Source organism: Danio aesculapii, chromosome 3, assembly GCF_903798145.1.
Source record: "Danio aesculapii chromosome 3, fDanAes4.1, whole genome shotgun sequence".
In the NCBI taxonomy this organism is placed as follows: Eukaryota; Metazoa; Chordata; class Actinopteri; order Cypriniformes; family Danionidae; genus Danio; species Danio aesculapii.
The window spans coordinates 25,017,291-25,029,889 of NC_079437.1; the positions used below are offsets into that span (position 1 = coordinate 25,017,291).

The 12,599-nt window shown below is 34.8% G+C and overlaps 1 protein-coding gene across 1 annotated transcript in view; it reads left to right on the plus strand.

Moving 5' to 3' along the window:
* The window catches only part of zgc:171844 (uncharacterized protein LOC100151763 homolog), a 40,020-nt gene extending 28,506 nt beyond the window's left edge, over window positions 1-11,514 (plus strand). Inside the window, 3 exon segments of the mRNA XM_056453477.1 lie at window positions 564-678; window positions 4,086-4,156; window positions 11,224-11,514. Coding sequence (XP_056309452.1) covers window positions 564-678; window positions 4,086-4,156; window positions 11,224-11,345 — 308 coding nt within the window. The 3' untranslated portion in view covers window positions 11,346-11,514.
* Window positions 11,515-12,599: the final 1,085 nt, after the last annotated feature.

Below are 12,599 nucleotides of genomic sequence, written 5' to 3' on the forward strand. Positions count from 1 at the left end.
GACAAACCAGCAGACTGACCACATTGCACAAAATATTAAATGTTTAGGTCATTCTAAAATCCCTTAATCAAATTCCATCATCAAAGTGGTTCAGTATTATTACTTCCAGAACTGTCTTAAGCATCTGCACTCCCAAAGAGTGGTCTCACATCTCCAAAAGCCACCACACTGTGACTGCATTTCATCTTCTGAGGTGCAAGTCGTTTATTACACAAGAAAAAATAGCACACAGTGGCATTCTTTTTGAAAATGTGCACCAATACCAGAAGGTTACGATTGTGTTCTTTTTGACTTATTGCATGGAAAGGGTGCTTTATTTGCAAATGTTTTGTGCAATAGTACAGTTTTGCACATAAATCTAATTTGCATCTTTGGATTGAAACATAGCTAGTGTCCTTATACTCATAATCCTTCAGAAAGATTTCTTATATGGGGATTTGATGCTCAAAAGCCATTTCTTAAAACCATAGTTTTTATCTGCTTCAAATTTTGGAATGAAAACTGATGTCCATTCGGAAGTTCATAAGTGTTTACCATCGTTTCTGATCAATTTTCTTTTGCAGACAAAGACAAGTCTAACGAGGACCGACAGCGTGAGGAGGACCTACTTCAACAGATCCAAAAGCTGGTGGAGACGCGTGACTTTCTAGTAGATGACATGGAGTTTGAGAGACTCAGGTCAGTTTTAAAGAGCCTTCGGAGACATTCAGGCACAGGGGCCATAACCCTTTAGATCACCGCCAAGCAGGCGTGACTATCAGCCCAGAGAATGTGTTTTGTGCCTCTTGTGGCTGTTCCCTCATCTGTGAAGATGCCGCAATCCAATTACCCTCCACTCGAAGCCAATAATCCACCCTTGCTTTACACACACGCACACCTAACGTCACGCTCTCAGATGCTCCCAGTGGCTCTGATTCTCAGAAAACAAAAAGATTGATTCACAGGCAAGAATTGAAACTGGAAAAAAAAAGATAGCTGTTGCGTGTTGCTTTTTTTCATTGAGTTTGACTGGTTTCCATCTGCCAGGACCTCACGACCATGTGTGTGTGTGAGTAATATTGAGTGACGCACGCATTACAAGCCAACACGGATGAAGTCCTCACAGTTTATTCACAGGATAAATGAGCCGCCGTCACCCGCATGACAAGCAGCTATTGCACCGGTGGGTGCTGGAGAGAAAGAAAAAAACAGCGAGATGTCAAACGCTCACACTAAAGCCCATGTGCTAAGAGAATAATTGATTGTTTGGAGTTTGAGTATGAATGTTTGGTGAGCTCGCACCATCTCAATTCACAGCTGTTCATGTGTGGGTCTGCTTTTTCATTTTAAAGACTAAATAAATAATAAGATATGCTATATTGGTGTTTGCAGCAAACAACAACTGACAACTGAACATGAAACAAGAAATGTAATAACTGTATGTAGGAATGTTTGTAAAGATTTTATAATATAATATAATATAATATAATATAATATAATATAATATAATATAATATAATATAATATAATATAATATCATTTAATATAATATCATTTAATATAATATCATTTAACATAATATCATTTGATGTAATAGAAAGTATTATATAGCATATCATATCGTGTTTATATTATATTATATTATATTATATTATATTATATTATATTATATTATATTATATTATATAACATTATATTATATTATATTATATTATATTATATTATATTATATTATATTATATTATATTATATTATATTATATTATATTATATTATATTATATTATATTATATTATTCATTCATTCATTCATTCATTTTCTTTTCGGGTTAGTCCCATACACACTCATTCACACACATACACTGTGGACAATTTAGCCTACCCAATTCACCTGTACCACATGTCTTTGGACTGTGGGGGAAACCGGAGCACCTGGAAGAAACCAACGCGAATGCAGGGAGAACATGCAAGTGAGGCAATGTGAGGCGACAGCACTACCTACTGCGTCGCCCTATATTATATTATATTATATTATATTATATTATATTATATTATATTATATTATATTATATTATATTATATTATATTATATTATATTATATTATATTATATTATATTATGTTGTGTTTTGAGGGCAGAATCAACCTGTCAATCACATCAGAACAACTAATAGTGATCTACAAACCTTTCATCAATTCCTACATGAATACTTTAGTGTCTGAAAATCTTAACATAACAAACATTACAAAAATATTATTGCACTAAATTGTAAAATAATATTTCCGTTTAATGCTTACTTTCCGCTATAGATCGTATCTTAATATTAATGCTGTTTGCTAAGACAAAAACAAAAAGGGTATGTTATTGACATACAAAGAAGAGGAACCTAAATGATTGAGGCTGGTTTAGACTTGTCAATCACCAATAAACTACATTGAATACCCATAACAACCACCAGGATATGCTAACAAGTGCTAAAAACCACTCTAAATGCAATCACACATCATCATGACAGGTATTGAATGGGCTTTGCACCTCTAACATTTCCATCAGAATATACTTAAAGAAAATATGCTAGTGTACTAACACATATGGCTTTGATAAAGCATGATTTCTGACATTTGCATCATTATATCTTTTTTAAGCATTATTAAACTTTGGTGTAGTGTATGTACTTACAGCTTCAGTACCAGGAAAAGTATGGAAACAATGTGATCAAACAATTTATTTCAATGTGATCTATGATGCTTTTTTAAGTGAAATAAAATATTGAGAAGGGGAAGGAGTTTTCTATTTGCACTCCACCTATCATCTTTCACTCACAGCAAATGAACTGTTGGATGGGTGTGGCATAACATATATTTTTCAAGCCATTAAACTCACTTCATCAGAGAAGGAATGTCATTTCAGAGCAGAAGCAAATGGTCAGATTTTCATTAAAGATGACCAAACCTATTCAATTCATCTTTATTTCTATAGCGCGTCACAGCAGCTTAACATAGAAGTTGTTGTAAATTGAAACTGTGTCAGTCTAATTTTCAGAGATTAAGTTTAGTTCAGTTCAGTGTGGTTTAAATTTCACTGCTGAAAGCCCAAACACTGAAGAGCAAATCCATTGATGGGCAGTCCTGCAGTGGGCTGTGGGGCAAGCAAGCTAGTGGCAAGACAGTGGCAAAGAATAAAACTTCACCAGTTAATGAAAGTGAAGGAAAAAACCTTGGAAGAAACCAGACTAAGTTGGGAACGACCATTTCTCCTCTGGCCAAATTTCTCGTGCAGAGCTGCAGTCTAGGCACCGGAGGATGGAAAACGCTGGACTTCCATCTTGGAGATGGATCAGTAGAGTAGGAGCAGTTTCAGTAGATTAACTTGCAGATTAATTGTTCACCTTAAGAATAACACCTTACAATGTGCTTTATTAAAATAAACATTTTAATTTTTGATTTCATGCAGATTTATATATTTTTTATTGTTTTTAAGGAAGAAAATTCAAAATAACAGCATTTTGGGGGTGAAATGTCACATTGAAGACCATGAAAGGCTTTGCTTTGAATCACAGAAATAAATTATATTTTAAAATATATTCATATAAACAGTAGTAATACTTTTACAAAAAGGTTGTATCAGTTATTGTTAGTTAATTCATTTAATAACATGAACAACAATGAATAATACATTTATTACAGCATGTTTTAACATTAGTTAATGATTATCAAATTTGTTTTATTTTTTCAGTTTGTTAACAGTGCATTAGTTAATGTTAACAAGCATTATTTTGGATTTTATTAATGCATTAGTAAATGATGGACTATGATATATAAATGTTATAAGTATTGTAAATGCTATTGTAAGTATTGTTAGCTCATTGTTAAACCTTATTGTGAAGTGGGAACATAACAGCATATATATACAGTGTGTATTTCTCAGTTGTTCTAAATTTGAATAATATTTTATTTTCTATCAAACAATGCAGCCTAAGTCTAAGAATCTTCCTCTTTTTTTAAAAGCATGCAAAATTGTACCTCCCTGAATGTTCTATACATGTGAGAATACATCCTGACTCATCTGTGTTCATTTGTCTACTTTATATCTGTGTTGTTGCACTCAGAGAGCGAGAGGAGGACAAAGAGATGGCTGACTTCCTACACGGCAAATTTCCCAACAGGTGCAGCTTAAAAAGTATGTACATGCGTAAATGTGTGTTGCTGTGTGCTCAAAAGCCAAGCTCTTAAACCTCTTCTTTCCCACTTTGATTTCACAAATGAGTAATAATCTGTTCTTTTGAGCATCTTAATTGTCTTACTCACCGCCTGTTTTAGTTTAATGAAAATGGAGAGTAGAAGACTAATTCTGTTCTCCGAATGTTAATAAGCTGTGCTGTCTTCATTTGCTTTCCTCTAGTTTACAACTAATGAGCTAATTGGAAACTGTGAGAAGTAGTGCAGAAGAGCATGAAGGTCTCTGGAAGAAGGGACGTTTGACCAAACTAGGGAAAACAATCAGTGTTGTGGAAAGATTTGATACATTTTTTAAAAATCCTCCCTGATTTTAGTTCTGCTTTAAAAAGTTTACTAACTAAACATTAAAGGCCCTATCATACACTTGGCGCAATAAGGCGCAAGACGTGTATTGCTATTTTCAGACCAGCGCAACAGTAATTTTCACGTTTTGTGCCACATTGCTTAAATAGCAAATCCATTTGCTTTTTAGTTGAATCAATTAACTTTTCTAGTCATCTCAATTAACTTTCAAGTTTTGTATAACTTTCAAATTTAAATGACCTGATTAACTTTTTAGAATAAGTTAAAGTAACATAATTAAAAAATAAAAATAAAATATTTGTTGTCTTGACTTTTTGTCATTACATTTTTTGCTGTATATATATATATAAATGTAGCACTGTTGCCTCACAGCAAGAAGGTCGCTGGTTCGAGACCTTCTGGGTCAGTTGGTATGTCTGTGTGGAGTTTGCATGTTCTCCCCTGTTCGGTTTTCTCCAGGTGCTCCAGTTTCCCCCAGAGTTTAAAGACATGCGCTATAGGTGATTTGAATAAGCTAAATTGACTGTAGTGTATGAGTGGGTGTAAATCCAAGAGTGTATGGGTGTTTCTCAGTGCTGGGTTGTGGCTGGGAGGGCATCCGCTGCGTAAAACACATGCTGAATAAGTTGGCAATTTCATTCCACTGAGGCAACCCCTGATTAATAAAGGGATTAAGATGAAAAGAAAATGAATGAATTAATAATTGAAATATTTCAGTTCAAATCAGCTCAGACAAACTGAACTGTGCCTCTTGATTGAATACAACTGATCTGGGCTGAGTTTCATGATAACATAGATAATTAGTGGGTTTCTTGACTCACTAATATTAAAGTGCTATACTTAAGTTACGATGTATTTGGCAAACAGGCTGTAAAATGATCAGTTCTATGATCGTTTTATCATCTACTTAGGCTTACGATGCTTTTGGGAAATGCAGCTCTGAACTGTTAGTAAGACTCACCGTTCTCATTACTATGCACCTCAAAACAGTTTAATTCATTTCAAACAGCTGAAGACTGTTCAGTCCACTAACAATTAATTCAATTAAGATTTACTAAGTGAAGTTGACTCACTGTAAATATTCTACCTACTGTATAAGTGTACAGCTCATGAAAACACAGTTAGGTCTTTAATACACAATCGAATGATCTTGAAATAGTTTTCCACCCAGTATTTTTGCAAATGTTGTAGTATGAAAACACTTCACCTTTTGAGCTTGACAGTGTTCAGAGATGCTGAAAATGATTCAGAGAAGGTCATTGCGTATTTCTCTCTCTCTCTTTCAAGTGAAGTCAAGTTAAGCTTTATTCTCTTTCTCTCTCTCTCTGTCTCTCTCTCTCTCTCTCTCTCTCTCTCTCTCTTTCTCTTTCTCTCTCTCTCTCTCTCTCTCTCTCTCTCTCTCGGTGCATGCTGGGAGTGTTTGGGGTTCTTGTGAGGGTGATAACGTGGAGAGTTTGACTGAATTGGTGTTTTTTCACGCCTAAACTTTTTATTTTTCTCTTGTTTTTAAATCACATGTATGAAAACATTAGATTTTTTTGTTTTGTTTTTGTGAGATTTGAGGCGGCGATAGGATGGCGTCCATCCCCGAAGGGGTAGCGCCACCTGTGTCGCTTCGCCACGGAGTAAGGTGTGTGTCAGCGCAGGGAGTTATTGTTGAGGATGTGCTGATAGCGATCGGGGAAAAAGTTGTATATGAAAACTACTTCGGCATCGCAAATGAATAAAGCTGTTGTGGTGTTTGTCGAGAAAGAGGAGCTTGTAAATTGTTTGATAAGCGACGGAATTGTGGTAAATGGTGATTTACTTATTATTTCACCGCTTGTTACTCCAGCGACTAAAGTTATGGTGTCTAATGTGCCTCCGTTTATTCGAAATGAGGAAATTAAGAAAGCTCTGTTAAGATATGGAAAACTGGCTAGTGAGATAAAGATGATTCCATTGGGATGTAGAAACGCTGCTCTGAAACATGTGATGTCTTTTAGACAACAGGTGTTTATGTTCTTGAATGAACCGGAGTTAGACATATCATTCAGAGTCATACATGAAGGGAAAGCCTTTGTTATTCACGCGAATACTGGAAGCATGAAGTGCTTTGAGTGTGGGGACATCGGACACAAAAGGCATTTGTGTCCACATAAAGCCCAGATTGATGTTTTAGAAGTGAGGCCTAGTATCTCTACTGCTGGAGAAAGTGGTAGTTCTACATCAGAGGTTGTGCAAACTCAAGTTGCACCTCAGATGATGAGTACTGGTAAAGTTACCAGTACTGGTAAGATTACTGAAAGTCAGATTGATAAAGTGGTTGAATCTGGTGAAAATCCAAACGTTTCTGCATTAGAAAAAAATGCTGGAAGAGATGATGGAACTTTGGTTAGTGTTGGTTAATGTGTGTTGGTTAGTGTTTGGTTAAGGCTTCCGATGAGGTTTGTGAAATGGCCAATATGGTTGAAACATGTACAGATGTGGGTATGGAGATGGGAGATGATGATTCATTTTCTGATATATTCGAAATTGGATCATAGTGTGGAAATGTGGATGATGTATACACGCTGCAGGACATAAATGATTTTCTGGATGAAACTTTTGGTAGAGTTTTTGAAATCAATGATTTCTTTACTGATATTGACAAATTCATCCGCTCAGTAAAATTGTGGCAAAAAAAGTTAGTTATGATACTTTAAGCAAACAGAAAAGATTTAGGTTGAGGAAATTGTTAACAAGGTTGAGAAAAGAAAAAGCAATTGTCTCCAAAAAGAAAACAAGATCAAATGTTTAATGCATGCAAGGTAAATGGGACTTTTTCCCTTTTCTTTCTTCTTCTGTTCTCCATCTTTTTGCTTTTTTCTATGGAGCTGTTGAAGGTGGGCTCTTTAAATATAAATGGGGGCAGAGATAGAAATAAATTGGTAATGGTATCAGAGTTATTTAAAGTTAATAAAATAAATGTAGCCCTCTTACAAGAAATGCATACTACTACAGATAACGAATTAGAGTGGAATGGATGGTGGAAGGGGAAAAGTGTTTTAAGTCATGGAACAATACTGGTGCTGAACAAATACAAGTGCTGGTGTAGACCTTGTTAAAATTCTGGTCGTAGACGAGATTGTGAAGGGAAGAATATTGCTTTTAAAGATTGAATATGAAGGGTTTGTGTTTAATTTAATAAATGTGTATGCACCTAATAATGGGCCAGAGCGTGTAAAACAATTTTTAAAGCTAAAAATGTCATTCAGATAATTGATAATTGATGTTTGTACTATCATTGGAGGCAACTGGAATTACACTATTGATTTTATCATTGATAGAAATGGAGAAGAACCTCACCATGAATCAGCTGTTGTTTTATTAAATATTTTAAAAAGGTTTTTACTAATAGATATTTGGAGAAGAAGAAATACAGGAATTAAACAGTATACATGGCTTAAAGTGTCTAATAATAGGGTCAGTTGAGCTAGGTTAGATCGTTTTTATATAGGTAAAGAATGGAATAATAAAATTACACATGTCTCTATTTTACCTGTTGGATTTTCAGACCATCATTTGATATTATTTGGTTTAACCATGAAAAAAATTTCAAAACCAAATAATTTTTGGCATTTTAATACCAAATTGCTAAATGATATTTTATTTTGTGAGAAGTTTAAAGATTTTTGGAATGAATGGAGGCTAAAAAAGGTTTTTTTTTTGGAAACTTGTATGTGTAGTGGGAGGTTGTTAAGGCAAATATTCGAACATTTTGTCAAAATTACAGTTCACTTTCTTTTTCTAAGACAAAGGTAGCAATACAACAACTTCAAAGAGATATACAAGCCCTGGAGAATACTCTTGTCAACAGTAATGATGGAAGTGTACAAAATGAACATTTGAATAAAATGAAAGAACTTGGATTATTACTTCAGGAGCAAGTAAAAGGAGCTTTAATAAGAGCGAGGATTTGTTCGATTAAGGACATGAATGCACCTACTTCATACTTTTTTAATCTTGAAAAAGAAAAGTGCTTAACAAAAGCAAATGTTTCATCTTCGCCGTCCTGATGGAGTCATAACTTCTGATCCAGTAGAAATCAAGAAGCAGACAATTAAATTTTATACGGATTTGTATGGAACTGAGATTTGTGATCATGAATGTGCCTTGGACTTGCTGAGTGATCTATCAAAATTGTCAAATGAACAGAGAAAATCCTTGGATAATCCAATATCATTTCAAGAGATTACAGAAGCAATGAGTCAGTTATCAAATGGTCGTTCTCCAGGAATCGATGGATTGCCTGCAGAGTTTTATAAGACAGTTTGGAACTTATTAAGAAATGACTTGTATGAAGTTTTCCTACAAAGCATGAAGAACAAGCTACTTCCTACTAGTTGCAGACGAGCAGTCCTTACATTATTACCTAAGAAGGGAGATTTATGTCTTTTAAAGAACTGGAGACCCATTTCATTATTGTGTATGACTATAAAATACTGTCGAAATGTTTAGCAAATAGGCTGAAATATGTTTTAGATTCAAAAGGATTAGACGTGTTGTATTCCAAACAGGTCAATAATGTTTTTCTTTTAAGAGATATAGTTGATTTTAATCAATTTAATAATGTTGATCTGTGGGTGATTTCATTAGATCAAGAGAAAGCTTTCGATAGGGTTAACCATACACATCTTTTTGAAGTTTTAAAAAGCTTTGGGTTTGGAAGTGATTTTATATCATATATTAAGTTATTATATTCTGAAGTTTCTGTGATTGTGAAAGCCTGTGGAGGATTGAGTGCACCTCTATACCTGTATTAAAAGGTATTAGGCAAGGTTGTCCACTTTCTGGAAAATTATGCAGTCTTGTTATTGAACCTTTATTGTGTATGTTAAGAAGAGGTCTAAGTGGAATTCATTGTAACGATGCTATGAATGGCATTGGGAAATATAAGAAGGCATCATCAATAAGAGTGAACTGGGGCAAAAGTGAATCTCTTATTATTGGTCAATGTAAAAATGGACTTCCAAATTTACCTGGTGGTTTGTTGTGGAAAAGGGAAGGGTTAAAAATATTAGGTGTTTTTTTAAGAAATGAACAATTAAAAAAAAACTGGGAAGGAATGTTGGCAAAGGTGGCTGCCCGTTTGTCCAAGTGGAAATCGTTACTACCTCTAATGTCATATAGAGGATGAGTCCTGGTCAAAAATAATTTAGCCGCCTCACTTTTATGGCATAGACTCATTGTAATGGAACCACCCGAAGATTTGATTTGCAAAATATAGAGAACATTTGTGGAGTTTTTTGGAGCGGAAAACACTGGATTCGTGCAGCAGCCCTCTAACTTCCTGTGTGTGAGGGAGGCCAAGGATTGGTGGATGTTCAGAGTAAGATCTGTGCTTTTAGGATCTAAGCAGCACAGAGATTTCTGTATCAAAAGAACTTGGCTTGGACAACTGCTAAAGTGATTTTATAAAAAGCAGGTGGTCTTCAATTGGATAGGCAGTTGTTTTTAATGGAACTAAAGAACATAAACCTGTCTGGGATTACACCTTTTTACCACTCAATGTTGCATTACTGGAGAACTGTTTTAAGAGTGGAAAGAGATGTGGATGAACCTGGGAGATGGATTGAAGAAGAACCATTGTTTTTTAATCTAGTGATTCAGACAAGACTTTTATCATCTATGAGTGTGCGTGAATGTTTACAAAAACATGGTATTGTGAAGCTTGGGCAGTTGTTGAAAAAGAACCACTGGGAATCAGCCAAAGCCATGAAAGAAGTAACAGGTTTCAAGTCCTCATGCTTGACTAAAAAGATACATTACCAAGCAGTTATAGAAGAAGCATTGGTCATGGGACTTCATCAGAAGCGAGGAATGAAGTGGATTTTCCAAAAATACGAGTAGCTGCAGTAGGTAGTGAAAGACAAGATGAGGAATCAGCTGGCTCAATCCTATCATTTGAAAGTCCACGTTTGGATTGGTTTGAAGGCATATCAAAAAAGCCATAGACAATGTAACAATTAAAGTGTTACATCAGAGGTCTCTCAGAAAACAGAAGTTATCGAAGTGGACGGATTTGTTAAAACAAGTCTTTCTGGTGAGAAATAAATGGAGAACATTTTATAAACCACCTTTGGAGAAACGAACTGCAGACCTTCAATTGAGAATAGTACATGGGGCATTAGCGACAGAAAAACATGTTGCACACCTGAACCTAGTTGTAAGGGGAGAATGTAGGTTTTGTGGGGAAGAAGAACTTAGAGCATTTGTTTATAAAATACAAAAGGTTGGAAGGTCTCTTTGAGATTCTTAAAAAAATGTTTCATGATTTTGGTGAGGTTTTCTCAAATGAAGTTTTTATATTTGGTGTAAAATATAATTATTCAGAAAGAAGAACAAAATGTCTGTTGAATTATTTGATTGGGACAGCAAAAATAGCAATGTAGATGACAAGGAAAAATCATGGTCTACATTACTGTAATCTTAATGCTGAAGTGGTGTTCATGAAATTGGTAGCTAATAGACTTAAAATTGAATTTGCATATTACAAACTTGTAAATAACTAAATGGTTTTCAGTGAATTGTGGTGTGTTAAAGATGTTTTTTTGAAATTGTAAATTATATGCTTACCATGTGAGTTTTTAATGTAAGGAATGTCTTTTTTTAAATTGAATTAAAGGCTTTGTTAAACCTCTCTCTCTTGCTCTCTTGATCTCTCTTTCTCTCTCTTATTTTCAGGTCAAAACAAGGACAGGAGAATGACATCCAGAGCGCAGCAGACTTCATCATCTCCATATATGAGCAAGACGGGTATCACGCTGTTGAAAGAGTGCTGTGGCTTCACCTGCTCCATCATGTAAAACAACAGAGTGACACGTAAACAAACCCTCAGACCCGTGATTCAGCACAATATTGTCAAGCTCTCACACATTTCATTTCATAACAGATGGCAGAAGGTGAGCGCCTAACTGATGTGCATTTCATGCAAGCAGTAATTGACGACATGCTGTTGAGTTACTAGAAAATAAAGCACCCCTTATGCGGTGATGGCAGAGTGAGTGTGACATCTCAGGTGTACTTCATTTTCTAACAATTCAACAGTCTGGAGTGAGTTATTCTAGTTATGCTATGGTTACATTTGTCAAGTTTTTGTCATCAAACACTCTCTACAAGGTACTCTGCAAGGGGTTGTTTTCCAGTAAAGGAAGTGACCTGGAGATTGATAGAAATGACCAAATGTCCTGAGCCCAGTTTTTTTTTAAATGTAATCTGGTTAAAATTGGTCCATATTTGCAAATGCCATATTTTGCTATCCAGGATAAACTGATCTATCTCACTTTTATGACAGTTTTAAAGGAACATTAAGTTGGATTACTGTGTTCCAAATACCAAATTTCTGTGTTCCAAATACCAAATTTCAGGATTGCCAAATCTTTTTACCAGAGCCTTAAATGGAACCAACAGTGTAGCCTACTTGTGGAAAACACCAGTGGCCACAAACAGCCATTGTTTGTTTTTGTTTTTTATTTTATTTGGATTATTTGGTTAAAAAAAATTACAATTGAATCCACCCTTCTGATCGGATCAGGATAATCCTTTTTTTTTTTTTGATCAGATAGACCCCAATCTGAGTTCAAAGTTTTGAATAACCCAAAGGGCAGGTTTGATCCAAATCAAATGTAAGACTGGATTACATGGTCTGAACCTAATTCAAAATTCCACTATTACTTTTTAAAAAATCCATTTCCAAGATTTGATCCAATCTGTGTTCCAAAATCCCACTGGATTACTTTTGAAACCTGGGCCCTGGAAATAATCTTTTTTTTTTTTTTTGTCCTGGATTATTTTCTGTATTTTAGTGTTTTCATTTTTCAGTTTGAAACAAATTATTGTCCATAAGCCTACACTGTAAAAATATCTGTAAATTTAGTTTTACGTATTTTGTGATTCATATTTTTTTCCCCTATTTATGCTTTTGAATTGAATTATGGGACCTTGACCTGTCCTCCAAACACTTTTGCTGTTGAAAAGTTAGATTTTTCTGGGTTTGTGTTATAAATAAAACTGCCACTGGCAGTACATTTTCTGTTATTTTACAGACTTAAGCAGGTCGC